General features: G+C 49.6%; 1 protein-coding gene across 5 annotated transcripts in view; it reads right to left on the minus strand.

The window, feature by feature from the left end:
- The window catches only part of HTT (huntingtin), a 123361-nt gene that overhangs the window by 74729 nt on the left and 23602 nt on the right, over window positions 1–25030 (minus strand). For 4 of the 5 annotated variants that reach the window (XM_074351381.1, XM_074351373.1, XM_074351395.1 and 1 more), the window contains exons 4-14: window positions 21691–21750; window positions 21212–21291; window positions 19956–20094; window positions 15217–15358; window positions 14459–14637; window positions 9655–9859; window positions 8566–8613; window positions 6143–6223; window positions 4509–4870; window positions 1806–1929; window positions 1477–1595 (exon numbers count right to left, since the gene is read on the minus strand). In XM_074351381.1, coding sequence (XP_074207482.1) covers window positions 1477–1595; window positions 1806–1929; window positions 4509–4870; window positions 6143–6223; window positions 8566–8613; window positions 9655–9859; window positions 14459–14637; window positions 15217–15358; window positions 19956–20094; window positions 21212–21291; window positions 21691–21750 — 1539 coding nt within the window. The remainder of the gene's footprint in view (window positions 1–1476; window positions 1596–1805; window positions 1930–4508; window positions 4871–6142; window positions 6224–8565; window positions 8614–9654; window positions 9860–14458; window positions 14638–15216; window positions 15359–19955; window positions 20095–21211; window positions 21292–21690; window positions 21751–25030) is intronic. The other variant, XM_074351387.1, reaches the window with a different exon arrangement.

A 25030-nucleotide genomic window follows, 5' to 3' on the forward strand; every position in this document is an offset into this window, starting at 1 on the left:
AGCTGAGACTTGGCATCAGGAAAGAGCCTGGGCAAAGCCCGGAGCTGAGAGGGCGGGGGCCTGGCGTGAGGGCACCCGGCAGGAGCCGCCCGGGCTGCGATAATGACCGAGCATCCGTGGCAGGACACCCAGGGTGGCACGAAGCACCAAACACTATTTCTCACCCCCAAGGAATTTAAAATTAACTGGGAAGACAGGACACTTACACGTAAAAAGGTAAGCAATATAAAGACATTTTAAAAGCAGTTCAATAGACAACTCAGTAAGAACAAAAACCCCAAACAGCCTGAATACAAATGGGCAGAGGACTTGAACAGATGTTTCTCCAAAGAAGACATAAATGGCCAAAAAACACACGAAAAGATGCTTAATATCACTAATCATTTAGAAATTCAAGTCAAAACCACACACCCAGCAGGACGGCTACTCTAAAAAAAACCCCAGAAAATAGTAAGTGTTGGAGAAGATGGGGAGAAAACGGAGTCCTGGTGCACTGTGATGGGGGAAGGTGAAACGGTACAGCTGCTGTGGGAACAGCATGGTGGCTCCTCGAAAAATTAAAAATAGAGTTGCCATACGATCTAGCAACTCCACCTCCTCTACGTACCCACAAGAGTTGAAATCAGGGTCGTGATGAGATATCCGCCCACCCACTGATAGCAACACCACTCACAACAGCCAAAAGGCGGGAGTAACACAAGTGTCCATCAATGAACTAACAGAAAATCAAAGTGTGGTGAACACGTATAAAGAAATATTTTCCAGTCTTAGAAGGGAAGGAAACTCTGACACCTGCTAAACATGGCTGAACCTTGAGAACATTACGCCGAGCAAAGTAAGCCCAACACAAAAGGACAAATCCTGCCTGATTCCACTGATACAAGGGGCCCAGAGGAGTCCAATCCAGAGAGACAGAAAGTAGAGTGGGGGTGGTCAGGGGTCAGGGAGGGACGAATGGGGAGTCAAGTGTTTAACTGGGTCAGAGTTTCAGTCTGGGAAGATGAAAAAGCTCTGTGCACGGGTGGTGGTGACGGCTGCACAGCAGTGTGAATGCCCCTAATGCCACTGAACTGTGCACTTAGAAATGGCTATGATGGTAAATTTCATGTTATGTGTATTTCACCACAATAAACAAATCAATCAATTCAATGGAACAAAAACAAGAAATGCTGCAAGGCCACGCACGGCCATCAAGTGAATGGTCAGAGGAATCGGGGGAGGTGGCCTTCAGTGGGGACAGATTTTTCCAGGCAGGACTCCCGGGGAAGCAGAACTTCAGCAATCCTCAAGGACGTGGGTCCTACTTGGAGAGGCAGAAAAGGCAGGCCTGGGAAGAGGGCAATATTTAAAGGGGAAACAAGAAAGCAGGAGCCCAGCGACGGGGCAGCTAAGAGCACAGCAGGCAGACAGAGGCCGGGGTGACTGCCGACACTCCCCGGAGCTCGCGTGCTGAGCGCTCCCAGGCCTCACTCTCACCTTGCTTTCTTGATCTCCCGGCTCGGCAGCTCCATCCCTCGAGGCGACCTTATCTAGGCTGCGGTTGGAGGGCTGCCTGCTGTGGCCCGGGCTTCTCAGTAAATGCGCTGGACGAAGGGCTTCACAAACGCAAAGTCAAGGTAAGCGGCAAGTTCCCACTTATTTACACGAAGCCAGCATGAAAGGACAGCGTTCAGACCCAGGAAAAGGGTGCTCGCTCCTCAATTACCTGCCTCACTGCTATTTGCAACCCAGGAAACAAAAATATCAGAAGACTTCTTGGGCTGAAAACAAGGCCACCCTGCAGACATGGCCCAAAGTCAACTTACCGGCAGAAGAGCTTCTGGAAGAGTCCTCATCAGGAAGGGCGCCTGCCACGTCCTCGTCCTCGTCCTGGTCCTGCGACTGCCCCGCCTGTATCCCCGCACACTGGCCGTCGGCACCATCTAACACCTAAACGGTTGGGAGGGGCCGTGAGAGCACTGGAGTCTCATCGCCACGGGGCGAGCCCTCCGGCGTGCGAAGGGAACGGCAGAAGCCCACAAGTGACACAGACCACATCCTACACGCTAGCACAAGGTCACCTCCTCCAGTGCACGCGGGTGCCCGCACACAAGCTATGAGGAGCTCACTGACCGCACGCTGCCACCACCTTATGTCATGAAATGCTTTTACAACGTTAAACTTCCAAAGAAATTCCAGTCTGGACATTTCTCTCTTAAAAAAAGAAAAAAATCCAAACAAATGTCTTCGTGTTCACAGTAAGTCAAAAATGAGGAAGAACCTTTTAGACAAAAGCCTAACAATGTTGTAGGTTATCTACCAACTCCTAGGACTGAATCAACTAAGTTTTGGGCATAGTATTTCGTTTATTTAGCCATATACTTGGGTTATGATTTCATAAAGTAGAATTTTTCACATCCGCTTGAAATCCCACGTAACTGACCTGAAAAACCGGGTGATGGACTCTCAACATGCTAGTAAATTATTAATGAAATAAATTTTATATCATTAAAAAAAAAATCCTTCCATTTAACTTTTTGTTTAATTGAACTACGTGGTCAAAAGCAACCAAGAAATAATTTCGGCCTCTCTCCACCCTCCAGATTCGTTTCCAAAACAAAACAAACAAACCACCCAGGGTAAAATGAGACGTCCCACCACAGTAAACAACCACGTTCCCTGAACGCACACGACAGCCCAGGCAGGCCCCGAAGCACTCCCTGGGCGCTGCCTCCCTCATCTTCCTGAGGCTCGCAGCACGGGCACTGCACCGCCTCCAGTCGTGGACAAGACCAGGCAAGAATGGGCACAGCTGCTCTGGGCGACACAGGGTGACGGGCAGAGCGGGACAGTCACCGTGCGGCCCCGAGTCAGGTCCCGAACCAGCACACCAAGCTGCCTTGTGAGGACCCCGCCCCCTCACCTGGGGCGCCTGGCCGAGCGCTCACCTACCTGCTGACTGATCACCAGCTTACAACCTGCCCGCCACACGCACACTCCAGAGCAGAGGCAGGCACACGGCAGCTACGGGCCGACCTGGCCCGCCACCAGTGTTCGTGCATAAAGTTTCTCACTCGCTTACTTACACAGTCTCTGCTGCTTCTGCACCACGACAGCAGAGATGAGGGTGCAACACAGGCTGCCCAGCTCACAAAGCCAAAGACCTCCACCAACTGGCCCTACCAGACAGAGCCTGGCGGGCCTGGCGGCGCCTACCCTAAAGCGCCCGCTTCGTGCGAGCAGTTTTACGCACGGCGCCCGCCATCCACCCCCGCCTGTAGAGCGATCCCTGGAACAGAACAGGTGCTCGGGACGTTTATTCAGCAAAAACTAAAGATTAAATAAAAGGCATGGAAGCACCTCCCAATCTAGAAAGAACTACACCAACGTGAGAAATATCAAGGGAAGATGTTCAGCTCCCCGCGGGCCAGGGAGGCTGGTGCGGGCCTCCCTCCCGGCACTGCCTCGCCGGGAACACCTGCCGCAGCTCCCCCGGGTGGGACGCCTTTCCAGCTCCCTATGGTCATTCAGGCCTAATTCTGACAAACTTGCCCAGAAAACACCTACTGTTCAAAGGCAAGATGGAGGCTGGTGCGATGAACAAACAGCAGAGACTCCTTCCGCACACCCAACACACTGCCCAACACTCCGCCGAGCCCGCGTGCCCCACCTTCTCCTCCCCTGCTCCTGGTCTGCACATTCACCCTCTGCTGCTTCAAATCACGTCCCACCATTCCAGTCACCTGTCCTGCCTCCTCCACGTCTTGTAGTTAAACCCTAACTCTGAGCCCACTTCTCCAACCAAGCAAGTGGAAATCCACGCAGCCACTGGAAGCCATGCCCACATGACCACCAGACAACCGCCAGAGGGGGACGTGCAGGGGCTTCACCCTGTGATTTTAACTCAGTGTTTCTGTGTTCAGTCAAGTAAAAGAAACACAAAAACAAAACCGTATTCTTAATAAAATATACTTGATAATAGCAAGATAATTAACAGCACAAACAGTTTATAAAGAAAATTGGGCGGTAAAATCAGTCTGCACCTGTACCAAACTTTTTGATTAGATCACGCTTGAGGTGTTTCTTTTCCACTAACTCAGAGATAAATCCACGCCCTATAAAATGGGATATGTTTTAAAAGTTTTTGAGAAGTCAGAGACTGTCAAAATAATGCACAGCATTAACATTATCAATCACACTGCATGAAGACCACAGATCTGTTAGTAATAGGCTCCTTCAGGATTTTCAAAATAATGATTTAACCCGTGCCCAATAAGGTATTAAAAAATTTTAAATGCACTCAATTTTAGGAGAGTTCATATCATCAACCAATCTAATTTCTGAGCTCTACATTCAACACAAATGACACTGTTTCGTTTGGCAAGGGTCTCAGACAAGAGTCAAACGATCCACGGCTGATCTGCCCCAGTGACCTCTGCACTGTTACAGGGGGTCAGATGGACGCAGTGAGTAAACGGGAGGCCCAGGTGCCCAGACCCTTCTCAGGAACGGCCCCTCCGCCCACTCACAATCTCAGAGCTGTCTGAAGGGGTCACGGCGGAGTCAGGCCCTTCGGTGGTGGTCTGGGAGCTGTCACTGACGGGTGAGGAGGCCTGGGTCCCGTCGTTCTGGTCCATGGCGGGGTCGGATGGAACGGCGCTCATCTGGCTGGAGCTGTGGCTCAAGATGTCCTCCTCGTCGCCGTCGGTGGCAGTGCTCGCCAGGTCGCAGCCCGTCAGGTCCGCCGAGTCCGGCTGCAGGGTGTGCTGTGAGCGGGGCTGCTCGGTGATGATGTCGTGGCCCCCGGGGTCGGCGGCCGAGCCGGCCGAGCCGGGAGTGGAGACCCCGGAAGAGGCAGCCAGCTCTCCGCTGAGCTCATCCTTGACTGAGGCTGAAGACAGAGAAACACTCATTCTTCAAAGGGTCAAGAAGAGCTTTCAGGAGGGAATCAAATGTTTGCAAAATACCCCAAAATTCACTGTCAACAAATGTTTTAACTGCAAAAAAATCCTGAAATACAAGCAACAGTGCACCTTCACACATCTCACCATGCTACTTACATAACTTTTACTGCATTACTGCTTCGTGTGGCAATACGGACAGCAAGGAAGCAGTCTTTAAACGCTATGAACATTCTGAAATGGTGTTTCAGCGCGAAATTAAAGTCGGCCTGGCAACCTGACCGCTTCAAGCTCATAACAACTGCTCCGGCCGGAGCCTGGGGGAGCACACAGACCTGGGCGACTCCCAGGCAGCCTGGTCAGGGGCACCAGGCTGGGCGGTCACAAAGTGCCCAGAGCTCTAAGCAAAGGGTGCTCTCTGAGGCGGGACCTCCTTCTCCCCAGCCTCTATTCAAGACCTCCAGGCCAGACCTACTCTCCTGTAGCATCCAGTTTCACAATTTCCTAGGTTAGTTTTCAAATTCCCATTTAAAAAACACCACCACTACATAAAAACCACTACAAAAATGTTCCCACCAAGCTGTGGGCAGTGTCACCCTGGAGGCCGGGGGCAGTGAGCCAGTGCGCACTTGCACCTGGCAATGTTGAGCACAGCTGGCATTGTTCTAACTTTGTTTTTGTAATTCAAAAAACCAACTTCTATTTTTTAGAATAAATCAATAAATAAGTAATCACCACTGGAATTTATTCAGATTTCCCTTCCCAAATATTTCAGCCTTATTTTCAGTTATCTAAAGACACTCTTTTGGCCAGGGTTACAATCCAAATCACCCCTTAATCCAACTGTTAGTATCTCAGTCCATACTCTTCTTTTAAGAGATGAAGAAAGAGTCTAATTAAATAGCTGTCTGTTAACAAATGTAGATTTCTTTCAAGTTAAATTAGCCTCAATTTTCAATCCTGCTTTCCTCCTCACAACCCATGCAATTCATGACACACCATCCTCTTTGCAAAAAGACTAACACACTGGGAGTAGAAACCTAATTTTACAGCAGCCTAAATCAAGGAAAACAGCAAGTATTTGACACAAGAAAACACACACATTTCAGAGGCAACACTACAAAAAATGCAGGAATTATCCACCATTTGGGGCAGGCTGGCTTCCTTGCTGCCCCCCAGGAGCACGAGCCGCTGTGGCAGGGGTAGGAGAGGTGGAGCCAGCAGAGGGAGGAGGGGGCACCGCGAGGACCCGCGAGGACTACCTGTGAAGGCAGGGCTGCTGCCGTCCGACCGAGACTCAGAGTCATCCTCCAGGGTGGCTGCTTCTCCAAAGAGCACCTTCCCTGGGAAACGTGGGGGTGAGAGTCCTTTTAAGCTCGTGAAAAGGGAGAACTTTGAAAATTAAATGAATGCACATTCTAGGAGAAAAATCTTAAGTCTATTTAATTCATGCATTCATGCACTTTGTCATTATATGTAAGCATCTGCATACGTCTGGAGAGCTAAGCACAAAAAATGCAGAGATACTGTATATAAAGTATTATTTAAATCAATAAGCCTATGTGAAAAAAGTTAAAAGTAATGATTCTCAAAGTATTTTAATAATTAACGAATACTCACTGACAGACTACTGTTAACGTCAAACAATTTACGTTACTACTTACTCTTAAAAACGGCTAAGTAAGGACTAGAACGGGTTCTGCCAGCCCTTGGGATATTCATGTCGTGTGTCCAACGCCACGTGAGAACTTACATACAAAACTTTTATACCTAAAGGTCACTTTTATTTTATTACCTTTTAATTTGCTAGATTTCTATGGTTGATAATCAGAACTCAAGCACTGCATGGTCTGGGAGGATGGAATATTTTATCTTTTGTGAAGTTCTAAAAGTATATTTTACAGTTCATGATTTCCAATTATATTAATAAGAAAAAAGAAAACACTAGTCTTAACATAATTTAACTGGACTCATTAAATCATGGTTACATTACATACAAATGCCATTAAATAACACTATCGAAATAATTATTGGTAATTTCCAATTTCTAATTTCACTGCCCTTCAGAGAACAGGGCATAGGTGCGGTTACTTCCATAAATCTAGACTGATGTGCCGTTGAAGCGTCTCCTCCGATAAAAGGCAAAGGGAACTCAAAGTCTAAATGAAAACAACATGGCAGCTTGGCTTATCTACTAAATAACAGGGACACTTATTACAGGACAAGCGATTTACCTTAAGAAAGCAAATAAAATCCCAGCCTGTGAGTTCAGAGTTAATGGAAGCAGGCTCTGCCCTGGGAAACAGCAGTTTGCACACCTGCTCCAAGGAGCTCTCCCCACGAGTGGGCAAGGGTCAGGCTGCCACCAGAGAAGGGACTCCGGGCCACATCCCCACCCTTGCCTGACCTCACATCCAACAACAACAACTCAGTATTTTATTTATGTATGCTCTTACGTATTGGCAGATTTCACTTAAGAAAAGAATTTTGCACTACAACAAAAAAGTTTGAAAAACACAGCTTTAAATGAAAACAACAGCAATAAAACGCTAGAAAAACCAGAGAGACTGAGGACAAACTCCACATCCCAGCCCCAAGAAAACAAAGAAAATCTCAACCCATGCATCAGGCATCTTTTTATCATTATTGGAAAGAGTGATCAAGAAACAGACAAGGCAAGTACCAGCGAATCTGGTCAAAGGCCTGAAAGTCTCTCCTAGTCCCAGAACGGAAAGACTAGCTTTTCCCAGGAGCCTGGTGGCTTTCTAACAATCTCGGTGTTTTCACCAAACTTTCAAACTTAGACTATCCACGCTGTGACAGCTCACATATTATTAATTCTAAGCTCTTCTAGGAAATGTTTACTTAATTCAGCCCAGGCTAGAACAGGGTCCCTGCTGAGACCCCCACTCAACATCACAGGCGACCCTGGGCACCAAGCTCTCAGTCAACTCACAACAAAGAAAGAGCAGTGTGTGCTATGCGATTACACCTCAAAAAAAAGAAAAAAAAAAAAAAAAAGAGGACGATTGGCCCTCGAGGATTTCAAAATAGAAAACAACAGTTCTTCCCTACGGAGTCCAGACTGGAGGAGGAAGCAACTGGGCTGTCGAGTGGGCGCCAAAGCGACCAGATTGCACCAGAAACACTCCGTGCAATAAAAATAAATCAGTTGTATCAGAAGCCTTAGACCTGTACAAAGCTAAATATGGCTGGAAAATGGCAACCAGGCCCAAGTTAACCAAATAATTAACCAAATGCTATTCCTGACTCATACTACGATAAGTTACCTTTATAAAACACAACCCAGTCCCTGAAGCAGGAGGAGCAGGCTGACCGCGGCCGCCCGCTTCTGTGAACAAGGCTGAACTGGGCAAGAGCTTCCCCGCGGCCCAGTCTGCCTGCGGCTGCTTCGCCCCACAAGGCAGTGAGGCCCATGGCTACAGGTGCAGCGTAAAGTCGGCTGACCCCGACCTAAAGCATTAGAAATTTATGACAAAGCAATTCTGATACACAAGGAATTTAAAAGTCACCCGATAGAACTATTCAGGCCTAGTTACCAGATTCCAGCAACATCCATACACACAGTCACTCTGCTGAGAGGAGGGACAGGCAGAGCCAAGTGCGCTACAGAGACAGGGAAAGAGCGGTAAGAGGCATTAAGACTGACTTCCGAAATAATCACCTTTTTGTTTTCTTGAAAGGACAGGGCTGCATGAGGAACCCCCTCCAGCTGTAAATCACAGAAGATGACAGGTGAAAGTAAGGTAACCAGCTGCTAAAATCCAGGAGGAATTAGAAAATCTTCACGCTTGCTTCAACTTTAAAACTAGAAAATACGTAACACATTTCCACAGGTGATGCTCAATGACCCTACTGTAACATGGAAACTGCATGTTACAATTTTAATTTCAACATGAAAATTATATTAACACTCAAATACATAGTTTCAAAGATACGACTTAAAATGTCAAAAAGAGCTCAAAGTGCATTTAAAAAGACAAACTAAAAGCATGAGAAATCTCAGATTACTTGGTCAACTGATAATCAAACAAATTCTCATTAGAAACAATCATCAGAAGTTAGCATTTCTCCAGTTACTTGTGAGGCAGGCACTCCACAGAGAACAGGCCTGGCCAGTACAAAGGACAGTGAAGAGGCAGACACCATTTTCTACTCATACATTCCAACAAGGGAGCCATCAGACCCACTCTGCCCGGCCTGTCCGTGCTGTGCATCAAGGCTACGCCGTGCCCACACGCAGGGCCCGGTTCGATGCAGGCTCAGCAGAGGCCACAGGAGCCTCCTCGGGGCCAGACCCAGCTCCAGGGGCTGCAGCCCAGTGAGGGTGGGCAGGCCGGGGGAGGGAGCGCAGAGACGGGGCAGAGGAGGTGCCGTGGGAGTAGCAGCAGAGGGGTTTTCTAGGATCAGGCAGGACAGCGAAAAAGGACCCCGAGGACAGGAAATGATTCCAGAATCCCAGGAAGACATGAAGATCCCATCTCTGGCAAAGGGACACGAGGGTCTGAAAATACTTTCCCTAACGTTTTCGCTTTATGACAGATGAAATGCCACGTGGAGGCAGCCGAGTCTGAGTCAGGAGGCCAGGCTTTCTGTGCGGACCTCAGGGCTCCACCTAACCCTCCCACTGTAGCTCCCGGCTCAGAACAAGGACGGAAGTCTGGGAGGAATCAAGGCATAAACTGTTGAGCACGGTGGGGCCCACAGTTCACCAGGGGGACAGTGTTCCTGCAGGGCGGGTACAACGCCTCACCCAGAAGCTCCACGATGCTCCCACTGCGGCTCCGACAGCTGGGCTCGTCCTTAGTGGCGGTGAGCTGCCCAAGGCCGCCCGCCGAGGTCAGTGCCTGCAGGAGCTCGGGTGGCGGGGTTCGGAGGAGCTGCTGCAGGAGTTCCAGTGCGCCCGTCACAACGTTGTGGTCTTGGTGCTGCGTGTAATGCAAGGTCAGCTCGTAAACCTGGGAAAAGAAAGACCAGTGTCATTCCCCTGGCTTTTAAAGCGTGGCCCAGGCTTCACGTTTCTTGCCAGTTTGTCCTACGCTGGCAAAACTTGTGTCCGAATTTCTCCCCCTAAAAGTTTCTCTATCAGTTCCACCAGTGTGATCCTTCAGCTTCCATGCTGTTTTCTAAATTCCCATGATTGTTCTTGGTTTTATTAAGTCCTTAAAAATAAACAGGGCACTTGCACAAGAGCAGAAGCCTAACGAAGAGCTCCATCTCCCTAAACCAGGACAAGCGGAGAATGAAGACACACGCTGAATGAGCCAGAAGCACTGTCCTGAGCGCCACCGAGAAAGGGTTTCCAAAGCCTTTAAAGGCATTACATCAAACGTTATCAGTGCTTTTAATACTGTATCACATTATGTGAACATCATGAATTTATTCTTTCTCCCTTTAATCAGAGGTGCCAGATAAACTAGAGTGCTCAGTTAAATTTGAATTTCAGATAAACTATTTTGTGCAGCAACACAGATAGACCTAGAGATTGTCATTCTAAGTGAAGCAAGCCAAAAAGAGAAAGAAAAATACCATGTGATAACGCTCATATGTGGAATCTAAAAAATGAAAAAAAAAAAAAAAGACACTGTGAACTCATCTACAAAACAGAAACAGACTCGCAGACTTAGTAAACAATCTTACGGTTACCAGGGAAAGGGGGAGAAAGGGATAAATCTGGGGGTTTGAGATTTACAAATGTTAGCCCCTATATATAAAAATAGATTTTTTTTAAAGTTTCTTCTGTGTAGCACAGGGAACTATATTCAGTATCTTGTAATAACCTTTAATGAAAAAATATGAAAATGAATATATGCATGTATATGCATGACTGGGACATTGTGCTGTACACCAGAAACTGACACATCATAACTCACTGTGCTCCAATTAAAAAAAAAAGATAAACAATTCTGTAGTAAAACTACGTCTCACGCAATTTCAGGCAAATGACTGATGATTTACCCGAAATTCAAATAACTGACTCTATTTTTATTTGCCAAATTGGGCAGCCCTACCTTTAATATCATAAAAGTAACAGATACGTTAAAAAAAAGTATGGAAGTATATAAAATGAAAGGTAAAAGTCTCAAAGGTATCTACTTTTACTCGTTTGTTTTTAGTTCTTTTGAGGGTCACCTCCGTACCTCTGTGTCACGGGTCTGCAAACTACAATCCACAGGCAAACTGGCCCGCCAGCTGCTTGTGCACATCAGGTTTTACTGGAGCATGGCCATGTCCTGTATCGTCTGTGGCTGCTCCCCTGCTACAGCAGGGGAGATGAGTAGCTGGCTTGTTACAGAGAAAGACGGCTGCCCCTGCTCTACATAAGCAGCTTACATCTTGATTTCTGCAGCCGTCTACTTTGAACAGACTCGTGACTCCTAATGTGTAAAACGAGGGCCCAAGTGTCCCACACCCTCTTCATCCACAGCCCCTCCCAAATTCTGTTAGCAACACCCCCGCCTTCACATTATTAATGGTTAGTTACAACACTTCCATACTACTCTGTAACTTTCAAAATCATTGCTTCTGCCTAGAAGTTGAGCCTAAAAACTGAAGTAAAAACCGATATGTGCCTCAGCCCATGTCATGTGTACACAAATGTCGCTCATTGCAAGGTCCATTACTGTGATTGGACCCAAAAAGAAAGAACTATTTCACTATTACTAGTCCTGGGTCGCCTGGAAGAGAACATCCCAAGGATACTAGTTATGTGGATTCTCTGTTATTATCATCCATTACCTGCTTAAAATCATTCTCATTTTAATTTGCTTCACAACTGGATAACTTTCTTTTATAAATCTCCCTGGTTTTACCCTCCTTGTTAATACACACACACGCCTTGCCTTTTTCCCAGCTCTTAACCGTAACATCGGTGGCAGGGGGCTCCCTGGGGCTCTTTGGACCGCCTGTTTCTAACCTGAACAGCGCCCTGCACCACAACCGCTCGGAACGGACTGCTTCTATCACGTTCCTGGGTTAGGTGCTTTGTTTCTTGCATCTCAGTAATTCCTTTTTTCTGTGTATCTATTTCTTGTTTCGCTGGAATACATCTTCAAATACTGTTTTCAAAAAGCATGTAAGAAAAGCAAACTAAATTCTTGCATATGAAAGAGTATGTATATTTTGCCCACAACTGCTCAGCCAGGCCCAGGATTATTTTAAATTCTACTGAAATATAGTTAGCCAAACCATACTGGCTTAGTTGAGCTTCTTAATCAGAATAATTTAATTCAGAACGGCCATTCGTCAAGAGAAAATGTGTATGTTTTAGAGATAATCTTATCTGGCCTGCTAATTCATCAAGGCACCGTGCTATTTAACCACTTTGGAGAAAAAGCTACTAAGAACATGGGTAATGAGTGAAGCACATCCCCCACGCCCCTCGAGCCCGCACTCCCAGGGCGACTGCCGTTAGCGACACAGTTCTCAGCGCCCGCACCGCCTCCTCTGTCACCAGCACCCTCTCACCCTCGAGAAGCCGGGCTCCCCCTCGCCCGCACGCGCTCTCCCCCTTACTCCGTGGACTTGGCAAAAGGTGCAGTTTCTGTCGTAAAACTCTCCTCCCAACTCCCTGTGCCTGGCCAAATCCTACTCACCCCAAAGCACCAGCTCGTAACTGAGCCTCTCCAGCACACCTCCCTGACACTGATCATGCAGGGGGTCCCCCACTGCGAGCTCCCACAGTGCCCTGCACCCCACACCCTACCATGCTAGTTAGTGATTGCTTGCTTCTCCGGTTAGACCAACAGACTCCAACCTTCTAAGCACCCTTTTTTTTAATAAACATCAGAAAAAAACTCTGAGTGTGCAGACCCAATATTTATTTATTTTAAAATACCGTATAGGTACCAGATATTATGTAGATTATAAACCATGCACTAAATCTGACAAGCCTCTAAGCTCCAGTTATCAATTTAAGGAAATGCAGAAAACAAAGAAACATGTTCATTTACACGACAGAGCATCAGGGAATAAATCAGATTGCTGGGAGTTCCACGGGACAATCTGTTTCTTCAAAAAATGAACTCTAAGGGAAAACCAGAGGCGGAAGGGAACCATCAGATCAAAGAGATTCACAATTCTTACCAAGCAGTCTTACTTGGGTATTGATTCCAAAAGGGCAGAGGAAAGACCAACAGTGGATGAGAGGGCACTTGATGTGATAAAATGTTACTTTTAGGTGTCACACTGGTGCCATCATTAAGTTTTAAAAACAAAGAATCCTCCTCTATAGGGATACATATGAAATACTTGCAGATGAAATAACACAGTGGTTGGAATTTGCTTTAAAATGATACAAGAGGGAGAAGGAAATGGGATTCTAGGTGAAACATGAGTTGATAATTAGTGTAGTAAGTGATAATTACTGGAAAGGGTTCACTATACGCTACGCTGTCTGCTTTTTCTACGCTTGCAAATCTCCATAATAAAAAATAGAAACAAACAACAAAACAATAAACAAGGTAAGGATGAAATAAACTACTTTTCAAACTTATTTATTACCACTAGAAAACCTTTTTCACTCACGAAAGCACTTGGTGATGACTTTTCGTGAGGGCAGTGTAATTAAATGTCCTGTCTCATGCGACTCACTGCTTGCTGCCTGTAAGTCACTGGAGGGCAGCTGGTCACCTCGGATCTCTGGGCCCTGACGTTCTCTCAGAGCCCACTCCTGCTGAGTCATTTACCACCAGCCAGCACCGTGGGGCCAGACCACGCGCCAAGACAGATGCTGAGCGCTTCACAAATGTGACCTAAGTTGACACTTAAGTCATCAGAATTCCCTTTAACGCATGATTTCTAGTCAAGAATCATTTTGATTCTTACAATTGTGTATCCTACAAAACTCACAAATCCAGCTGACCCAAACACCTATTAAACTGCAATGCATACTACAGACCACTAAGAGCAGACAGACCCGGGCTGGGGGTCCCAGCCCTTTGAGGAGCCCTGTGACCATCTGGCTCACAGGAAGGGAGAGGCTTCGACAGCACCCAGGACACTCAATACATAACATTTTAAGTAAAACTCACAAACTCCAATTGCTTAAAATGTGGCTGTGTTGGTACCAGGTTAAGGAACCACGTGGGTGAGCGGGCTGCACAGGACTGGCGTCGTCTGCCTGTCCCATAATAGCAGAATTACTGGAGACTTCTCAGCAGTGGACAGAGAAGCTATGACCTGTGTCCCCACCCGCTGGGTGCACAGACTCGTGTGCCAGACCACAGGTTCCCAGGGGCAGAAACCACATCCAAAACGCTCAGTGCCCAGTGCCAGCACACAGTAGGTGCTCAGCAAACATTTACTGAACGGGGCACACTATTTTAGAAACAGAAGTAACACGCCCGGTAACCTTATTGGGGACTGCCTTCATCTCACTCTGACATCACTACCATACAGAGGTCGTGCAGCTGGGGGTCGTGATGCAGGGCCTGTACCAGGTGGCCAGCTCAAGTCCGCGCCCTCAAGCCTCGGTCCTGCACTTCTCTCCCTGACGAGCTGGGCCCAAGTGTCAAGCACTTACAAGCAGGCGCTAGAGGAGGGTGCAGGGCACCTACCTGGCCAAGCTGCTCCGCCGACGGGGAGACTTCCATTTCTTTCCGGGTCACCCCAAAGCTGCCTTTGAGGCTCGTGTCCTTGACCTGCTGCTGCAGCAACGGTACCAAGTACCTCAGTGTGAGCAGCACCCCGAGAGTCAGGAGGGTGGAGGGTTCCTCCCCAACAGGAATGAGCAAACCTACAAAGGCAGCAACAAGATTCTGTAACATCCGAAGCACGGCGGGGGGACTCCTGCCTGGCTTTGTTCGTTGGTTAGATCCACAGAGAAGCGCACGGTGGGGCGGGCAGTGAGTGATGAAGATAGCACGCCTGCCGCCATGCGTCTCACCGAGCAGCCCAGCCCGGGAGCACTGACAGGGGCAGCCTTCCCAGCGGGCGCCGCTGCCCAAGGGCGAGGCAGCTCCTGCCACCTGCTGTGCACAGCGCCCCGCAGCACCCACAGCGCTGGTCTCCACCGTCACCCCAGCACAGGAGAGAGCTGAGCTGCACACAGTGGGGGGCTCCCCGCTCCCCTCGCAGGGGCCTGAGCCTCCGCCACAGGCCCCGACTCGGGCTGCGCAGCTCTGCTGCGAGGTGGGGTAGGACCGGGCCGCTGTGTCCGCTCGGCAGCACGGAGGGGCCTCATCCCACCTTGTTCATGCCAATCGGGCAGCCAGGGCCAAAGGGGCCGTCCCGACGCTGAGGCACCGGCTGACTCACAAGTGAAGGCTGCAGCCCCCGCCCCGCAGGGAGAGTCCCGACCACGCCCGCATCTCACCTAGGAGCACGCTCAGCAGCCAGCTGTAGAAGTACTGCGTCCTCCGAGAGTGCTGGCAGATGCTGACCGCAGAGCTGGCCGCCGTGCGCCGCACGGTAGGGGAGCTGGACTTCAGATTCGCTATGAAAGCCTTGAGCAGAACCTGTGGGCGCAAGACCAGGAGATGGAAGATGAGCACCCATGAAGCTGGTCATGCAGTTCAAGAAACTGAGCTTGCTCCAAATTCTTGCAGAGTATAAATTATAAGCAATTTGCGGCCTTCCTAGAACTGAACGGAAGCACCCCAAATCTGGGATCTTGCAGAGAAGTTTGCAAACATGTAGCCTATTTAGTTCGTTCCAAACCGCAAGCGGGGACTCGCTCAGCACCTTCATCCTCCACATCTGAGTGAAAGGTGTACCCACGGTATCTGGGGACGTGGTCAGTGAACGAGACGGTGTAAAATAAACGCAGTTCAAAAAATCGACCGATAAGGAAGCCCAGGAGAAGCGTGCGAGCCACCCAGAGCAACTCCCCAGCCCCAACGACAGTCAGACACGTGCTGCTGAGTCACCAGGAGACGCTCTCAGGTCTGGAGAGCATGAGCAACTGGCCTGAGCTGAGGCCACGTGCTGCTCAGGTATTTCCTCAAGAAATCAGAGTAAGACCCGGCGCAAGTCCTGGGCCCCCGGGCCGACCCAGCAGGGGGCGCTGTGATTCTCACGGCGGCCAGGCAGGTCTCCACAGAAATATCCACAGACTGTCGAGGGGTGACCATCCAGCTGCGCGAGTTTGTGGCTCTGCCACTTTGGGGCAGCAATTCCCCATTATTCCAAACTACGCTCGGAGCAACGACCAGCCCAGTGACTGCGGGAGTGCGTGGAGGACTGCTGAGCGAGGCAGGGACCCACCAGGGCCCTACGGGGGACCTGATCACAGGCGAACAGCAGCAAAGTCACAGACTGGCCTCTGACTTGCAAACGAGCTCCTCCCTAACAGCGTGGTGAACATAAACCGGTTCTCAGAGGCTCAGCAACGCCCAGGGGATTCAGAGATTAGACATCTGGAACCTGAGCAGCGGGGGAACGGCCCCCCGGCCACAGGACACCCCCGGGGACACCACCCGGAGAAACCACTCAGCTTAACACTGACAAACTTTATAGCTCCAAGAAACCAGTATCTTAAAGGACGCCTTTAAGTGAGAACACACACATATACGTCATTGAAACAGCAAGTACAGAACCATCCTACATTAGTCCAAGCTCACAAGCAGAATGAAAGCTTGGCATGAATCTATAAAGAGTCAGCCCAGGGCGAACTAAACGTCTGAAAGAAGAACAAACTGAGTATGAGAGCCTGAGGTTTCTCGGGTCTCCACCCCACAAGCCCGAGAATGTGCTGCAGAAGGCGGCTGGCAGGGGTAGCCGGGCCACGCCGGAGGGCTCCCGCACGGGGCGGGGGGGAAGCACACGAGGTTCAGGGCACGCAGCTCCACTTCCACGACACGTACTCAAAGTGCTTCAAAGGGAAGAAGATGCAGAAATAAATCACTCCACTTTAGAGTCAAGGGTACTTCAGGGAACAGAAATGGAAATAAACCAAACTGTGGGGCCAGAACACACTCAGCAGAACGGCTCAACTGAAAACGAGCAAAGTTCGGACCCAGCGAGGATGCAGAGCCACCGGAATTCGCATGCACCACCGCTGGAGGTGTAAGCTGGGGCCCCACTGAGGGGGCCGTGTGGCAGCACCCCGCGGAGTTGAGACAGACACTCCGCAACCCCACAACCCCAATTCTAGGCATCACGACTGGAAGCCGTACTTGTGGCCAAAAGACACGTACAAGAACGGGCTCAGCGGCCTCGCCAGTGGCAGCTGGAACCAAAGATGCCCCGACGTCCAGCTGCGACAGAAGGATGCGCTGAGGCACACTGGCACAGGGATGCTGAGCAGCGAAGACACCGCGAGAGCTACTGATGCGCGCAGTTCCGTGGAGGATAATCACAGAAACGTGATGTTGAGGGAAAGAAACCAGAAAGAAGGAATACGCTACATACTTACAACTTAAACAGACTCTGGCATTAAAAAGCCAGCTCAGTGACCACCTCTGGGGAGGAGGGAGGGAGCAGGGATGGGAGACAGCGTGGAGGCGGCTCCAGGGTGCCAGCCACACTGTATTTGTAGACCCGGGTGGGGGCTGCAGGGGGACACTTAGGGCTTGTGTGCTGTCTTGTATGTACGGTGCACATCAGTACAATAAAAGGCTCGAGTTTACTTAACAGGTAATTGTGAGAATGAGAAGACACCAGGGCCCCTGTCAGGAGACTTCTGACCAAACGCGCTGGATTAGACATGTGACCGACCCTCTGCCGCCCAGACACCTGATGAGAGTCGTGCGCATACGTTCTTAAAAGCATAAACTTACTAGGACAAAAGAACACAACAGGGACAAAGCAGACTAGAGCAGTCAGCAAATTTTGGAAGCTAGAAAGTAAACAGGTGGTGACTGACTGACCCTCGGTCCCCAGGAAGAAGCCCTTTTGGGAGCTGGGGAGGACTGAAGCACCAACCAAGGCAAGCTCACTCAAGGCACAGAACTCCAAGAACGCTCAGGCCTGGGAGCACCAGAGACACCTGCGAGTGGGGTGGGCGTGGGGCCGGGGCAGCTGCCGGTCTAACAGCTCCCCGTGCAGACTGTCAGCCGCTCAGCCCAGCCCCTCTCCTGTCCAGGCAGCTGGGCACGTGGCCTTTGCTTCTCCATCTGCAGTGGAGCTCAGGGATGTCCAGAGACGCTGGCACAGCTGAGGACAGACACGAGGCATAACAGAAAACAGAAATTAAGAAAAAGTCTGACCAGTGAGGCTGTTAGCCCCTCCGTCCAAGGGCCCCAGGACAAACGCGGCTGGGCCCCTGCCTCCGAGCAGGAGAAGGAGGAATTTTTCTCTCAGGATCATGACCGGCCCAAGAGGACAAGATTTCCTGACACTGGCATTTAAAGACCCCCCCCCCCCCGAAAGCAGGCTCACCATCCACTGCCTTGGGAAGTCGGTCAGGGGACGGACCCTGCCACATACTTGCTTCCAATAAGCTTTTTAGGGTCTTACTCACATGTGTGTGGATACTCGCTGACATAAAACAGGAGGGCAGGGGACAGAACGAGGAGGTCAGAAGAAACACACAACGCGGAGGTCAAAGGAGGCTGCCAGGAGAACTGCCATCAGCAACTCAGAAAGATGAGAGTGCACTCAGGAAACAAGAAGGTGTCAGAAAGCATGAACATTCTGAACCAGGAACACGTTCTTAGAACTTACAAACACATGGCAGGAACAAAAACTCGACAGAAGGGCTGGAGGTAGACGTCTCCTAGAAAGTACAGAAAAAAGAAAAGGAAAAAGGAAATAAAGTGGAAGATAAAATACACACAAGTAACCAATTTCAGAAAGAGAGCACAGAGAAAGTAAGGTGGGGACTGTCAAAGAAAGAGACATAAGGACACTTCCCTGAGTGGGGGCCGGAAGGTTCCAGATCACAAGGCCTCCCGAGCCCGCAGCGCTCCCCCCTGCACAGAACAACGAAACCCTCCAGAGGAGGGCACGCGCAGAGCTTGGGCAAAGACTTCACATTCCCCAGGGAAGACGGTTCCCACCCCAGCGCCCTGCGCCCAGCCGAGAGAGGAGGAGGAACGAGGTGCTGCCACGAACGCACAACCTCAAATGACGTGCTTCCCATGCGTCCCTTCTCAGAAAGCCGCTCCCCAGGAGCAAGCCCGGGATGAGAACGCGCACCCAGGAGGCAGGCACCCGACAGGGGCGCCAAGACACAGCCGTGCGACAGACCCAAGGGGCACACGGACCAGGGTGGAGCAGCTGGAGAGCCCAAGACGGACTCCAGAGGAGGAAAGGGTCCAATAAATTGTCCACCACGAGCACCACTGTACTTCAACACACATACAGTGCTGGTGGACGGTGCGAAGAGATGGAAGCCGTCAAAGAATAATAAGGAAATGAACAAGAGGCAATCACTGACTCCAGAAATACCTGAAAGCTGTGTGAAGAAACATGCCCACAGCACAGACACACCTCGCTTAGGCACCACAACGCACACACACGCACACCGATATAAAGGTGGTAAAAAGACGGGAGAAGGCTTAGAGACACATTCACCTTTTCTGTAGCGAAAAATTTAAAAATCCAAAACCAGCAGTATAAGCATGTTACTTGGAAATGTGGAGGGAAACACCAAAAGGAACATTAGCCCAGGCCTGACCCCACAAAAAGGAGGAGATCAAGGATCTGTATGTAACCCTCAGACAAGGTGACAGGGGCACGATTTCCAGACATTGTAAACACACACTGAAGCAGGCTGGAAGGCTGCTGGCAGTCAAGTGGACCCGACGGCTGCAGGGCACTCGCGCCCACAAGGCATCACCTGTGAGCGTCCTCCCCTCCCGCCTGCGGGCCAGGGACAGTCGCCCTTCCTCAGCGAGGCTAAGGGTCAGTCCAGTGACCAATCTGCTCGGGAAAAACGCCTTTTGGTTCAGCCGGTATAAACCATAAACCATCTCTCTGCTCAACTCTTCACCCCGCAATTAAAACGCAGAAGTGGAAAAGGCCTTAGTGCGCCTCCGGGGAACCGAAAGACCTTATCCCGAAGGATGAAGCACAGCCTGACCCACGAAGCGCTCCCAGGGACTGCCGCAGAAGAGCCTTAGCTCCCCCAGGGCGCGGCCACACACTTGTGACTTGAGGCAATAACCCTACCTTAATTTCACTGTCGTTGGCAAAATTGCCAAAAGAAGCCATAATTTTAGGCACAGCGGCAGCCAAGGTCTCCTGAACAGACTCCTCGGGCCTCTTGCTCGCTCGAGCCAGGCAAGGCAGAAGGTTCACCAAGTAGGGCCTGCACGGGGACAGGGGCACAGGTTACCCTTCCACGGCAGCTTTAGTGAGAAACGCAAGTAGCTAGCTTAGTACCCGTTAGGGAAAAACAGCTTTTACAGGCAGAAGCGTCCTTGCTGGAAAGAAACAAATAAAATGTTTAAAAAATAGTTACAGTCGCGACACCAGGCCAAGGACCCCCCCCCCCCCGGCTTCTCTGAAGAAGTGAAGCCAGGCCGGTGGGCCTAGGCGGCGCCCGGGGTGACAGCCCAGGGCGAGGCCTCCCTGGGCCTCGCGAGGAGCCCGGACTGTCCCAGCAGCTCCGGGACACGAGCAGAGCTTAAATAAGGGAATGGCGCAACCCAGTCACGCACTTTAAGGGCACTTCAGCTTCCAGGTGGAGAACCCGGGACGTGTGGCTTCAGAAATACAATCGATTTCTCAAAATAAGGACAGTAAAAGGTTACACAGGAAGACATTTCCTTAGTGGCTGTACCCCTACAATCACATAAGATTCCTACTACACTCAGGGTCAGTGAAATAAACCATTTTTCATATTAAAAGAGAGGGTTCCTGCCACTCCACCAGCCCCGCAGCAGGTAAAGCCAAGTGTCCAAGGACATCGGAATGTCTTGCTGGTGAAGGACTGAAGGAAGTGGCTGAAAACTGTGGTCCTTCTTTTGTTTTCCAGTCCATTAAGATACAACTTTTTTCATTCAATCAAAACTTTAGTAACAGCTGAACATCCATACTTTTAACATGTGTAACAGACAAAAGCGTGTTTTTCTATAATTCCTACAATAAGCAACAGCGAGTCTGGTGCTCAACCTGCGAACCATTTGACAAGGATCTTTTCAGCAACTACCGCACGCAGACCCCATTATCAGCGCTGGGCTGCAGCAGGGCCCAGACAGGGAAGACCCCGCTGTCTGTAGCCTCTCCAGGGAGGGTGGGACAGGAAATGACAAGCACGCTGATAAAGTGTGCAAGGGTCTCTCTGAGAGCGACAGGTGCTACGGAAGAAAAGTAACAAGACAACCTCGACTACACCTGGACAGAGTAGACAGCGAAAATCTTTAAAGAAATGACAACTGAGCCAAGATGTAAATAACAGTAACAATCCGGGGCGTACAACTCACCTGCATTTCTGAGGGCGAACCAGGTGAGCCAGCTCAGCGAACCTCCACAGGGCAGCGCGCAGGCTCCGAGGAGCTCCATTCTGGCGGATTTAATGAGCGTGTGTTACTTTTACGAGACACGGACACTAGTCACCAAGAGAACTTCAAACAAACAAACAAAAAAACCTTCTCTTTTCACTGTTCATCTCTTTTTTTAAAGAAAAGGCCACTTAAATGTGTAAGTACTTTTGAAATTTTAAAGTCTAATGGGCTGCAATTATAAAGATTTTTTTAAATTACCATTTTCAATTCCCATCTCTTCTAATAAATAATGAAGAGTAACCTTTTGAAGAGATTAAGACAATAAAGACTACTTTACCAAACAGCACTTAATTCCTTCCAAAATTTTTACTTATTAAATAAAAGATAAACTGTCACATATACTGTTCAATACAGTGAAAACAGCAGCATTCTCTCAGTAATGGAAAACAAAAGCCTACCTTTTTAATTTCCTTGTAGAGTTCTAACTGTAACCTTGGGAGATTAGAATCCATCAAAGCCTGCAACCAAACACAAGAGATCTGTCCGTGAAGGCACATTCCATTAGCAGTTCTAAAGCCAAAAGGCAACCAAAACTTCAATCTGGGGGCAAAGTAGAATATACTGACAACTAAACTGAGAACCTATTCACTAAGAAAGAAGCATGTAATTAAAGAAAGTTACAAAACAGACTAAATACGTTCACTTGAATTGTAAAAATGGAAGGAAAAAAAATGTAACTTTTATTACAATCAAATACTACATAATATCAAAATTAAACAGTAGTTCAAATTCATTCTCAAGCCCTTATAGTCAATTAAAGCACATTCTGTTGTATGATCCAGCATGAGCAATGCCCTGGAATCTGCGGAGCCGGCAGGGCAGGGACAGATCTCCAGGTTCAGGGCCCCTGGCTCTGGCATGGGGACACAGCTCTCAAAGCAGAATCCCACATCCTCTCCGAAGGTCTGCTCTTCCCCAGACACAAGGGTGTCCCAGGCCCACGGACCCGGCGATGCTCTGAGCCTGCTGGAGCCTTAGGCTCCTCAAAGCACATTTCTTGCCCCTTCTACTGGCTTACAGGACGAATCAAAAAATGGCTCCACGGCCAACCTCAACCCAGTAAGAATGGCTGATGGTAACCACCACCAGCAGCACAAAGTCCACGTTAGAGACAGCTTCTTAAAACGGAAGGAAAGATTTCTGTGCCCCACTCCCACCCATGGGAACCTCTCTTTTAAAACTGTGTTGCCAATGGCCTGTCCACCAAGAAGAGAGGGAAGACGTGACCAAGTCACCGTCGGAAAGCCCTCTTCCTTTTACATGATGCTTACAAACCGAGCTGCTCTCAGGAATACTCAAGAAGGCTCAGCAAGCTTGAAAGTCAAAACAGGGTGATGTTTTGGGAGGTTCTGAAGTGTAACGATATCACAGAAATGTTTAAATCTTAAATCTGCTGTTTCAGTTTGTGTTAAAATTCCTTAAATAAGCACACCAAAGTGGACACACATATATTAAAACACTACCTTGCCAACAAAACCAGAAGGTATATCAAAGTTTTGTTTCATTTCATATGTGCTTTATAAACTAATATATCAAGCTTATTTTATTACAAAAGAAAACTAACCCTCAGACCCCTGACAGCAGCACAGGGCAGCGTGACGGTGACAAGCCACCTGGGCCCTCCCTGCTCCCGACCCCACATCCACACCGAGCGGACACGCACAGCGGCCGAGTGCAGCCCGGAACAGCCCGTCTGCCCCCACTCGCACTCTCACGCCACCGTCCTAGCTCAAGACCGCACTTTCTCTCCCCTGGACTCCTCGGCCTCCCTGATGGGATTCTGGGTGCAAGGGTCTCTCTCCACGCCAAGCCAGGCCACACGTCATCCCCAGGCAACTCTTCCACACAAAGCACTCCTCTGACACATTAAAGATCTTCAAGACATCTTCATGTTCTTCATTCTCTACCAAGTCAAGACAAACCCCCGAACTGACCCTAGTACTTCCCATTCTCTGCAGCGCTCACAGGGGTCACCCTCCTCTGAGCCTGCCACGGTCAGGAAGGTCCTGAGTCCGCTCACTCATCAGTCAGGAAGTCTGCCCTGCCTCCCAGACAGAAATCACCTCCGCCCCCTGACCGCCATGAGGAGCTGGCAACTACTTCTCTGACCTTAGGACTTATTCCACGTACTGAGTTACTTCTGTATAAACGCGCTTCCCCACCTGAGACTGTACGTTATCTGAAGGCAGGTGCACACTGTCAGGCTGAATCAGATCCCCAGTGTATTCTCCTATGTAAATGAAAAGCCAAATGTGCCCCATTTTCTTGCCCCACAGAGTCTGGTCCTCACCATAAGCATGTAACAAACTCAAAGAAAAAAACAAAAACAAAAACAAAAACGGAAGACAGAAGTCCAGGACCTGACTCCTAAGCACCCGTTCCTGCGTTCCTGCCCACCCCTGACACAGGGCCTGGGGCCATCCACACTCTCCAGGCCCTCCTGCCTCTGCCATGGCAAAAGGGCACACCAAGCCAGACCCTGGTCCCGCTCCCAGCCTGCGGACCCCAGAGACAAGCACGTCTGAGGAAGCAGACATCTGAGCAAAGCCAAATCTCGTTATGCCCAACTTTAAGCAGAAAGAAGAGGTTCAGAGATGCAGACCTTGTCTTACATTCAGGGGCAAGACGGGGAGCCGGGACCTCTGCACGAGGAGACTAGAAACAAAGCAGAGGACGTGGGAAGGGCGCAGGGAGATGGCCAGGAGAGAACCAGGGCCCAAAGCTATGGCCTAGGGCCATGGCCCACGACCCCAGACACACACAGCAAGCCACTCTGTCCAGCAGCTCCCGGAAGCAGGTCTCTTCGCAGCGGACTGTCTCCATGCAAAACAACTGCTTTCTGTTAGGGTTGTTCTGTTCTCGGCCTTCCTCGTCTGCTCCTACCATGCCTTCTTCAGGTTTCCTGACTCTAAGGATCACAGTGTAAAAACTGAAACATCAGGAAAAGCCTAGCCTGCTCCTGCCAGTGGAAATAATAAAAGCTGCAAAGATACTGAGGCCTGGAGAGAAGCAAGTGTAACTGAGAAAGTCCACCTGCAGTGTGCTGTGGGGCCCAGCACAGGCGAGCGTCAGCGCCGACCACCTGGCATGGAGAGAAGGTTAAAGGGCCCCGGTCCCTTCATCCCCGTGGGAGGCGGGAGCCAAGCGGGAGCATGAAGTGCAAGGCCCAGGGGAGGCTCCAAAGAGCACTGCTGTTTTTCAAGACCCTAACAAAAAGCAAATAGTTAGGCTGGAGCTCTTGGTTCATCTGGCCAAGTATTACAAGGAAGAGAGCCTTCAAGGAAAAGGAAAAGATGCGGTCTTACTTAAATTTCATAGGAAGAACTCAAGACAGGGGAAAACAGTAAAAACTGGGAAGGCCCAATAAACAAGGAGCCCTGCAGAGAAGGTAACAAGGTACATTTTCTCCTCAACAATCATCAAGAACCCGTCTCTGGAGAAGCCTCCTCGGCGCCAGCCGCCCTACAGCGGGGCCGCTACCTGCTCTTGGACACCAAATTCAAGAAGCTCATTCGCAAACGCAAAGGGGCCCCAGAAGGAGGTGGCCAGGGCGGCTGGGGACATGAACTACGAGGAGGGCAGAGTGAAAAAAAGAACAGTTTCCCAATACATTAAAAATTATGGGAGGATTTTATCTTCAACGGCAGCAGAAAACAGAAAAAGAGAAGGGTGGATTAGAGCTGCGGTGACCTCGAGTACAAACTCCTCATCAGGACAGGGTAAGAGGGGAGGACAGGT

The sequence above is a fragment of the Camelus bactrianus genome, chromosome 2 (assembly GCF_048773025.1).
Source record: "Camelus bactrianus isolate YW-2024 breed Bactrian camel chromosome 2, ASM4877302v1, whole genome shotgun sequence".
Lineage (NCBI taxonomy): Eukaryota > Metazoa > Chordata > Mammalia > Artiodactyla > Camelidae > Camelus > Camelus bactrianus.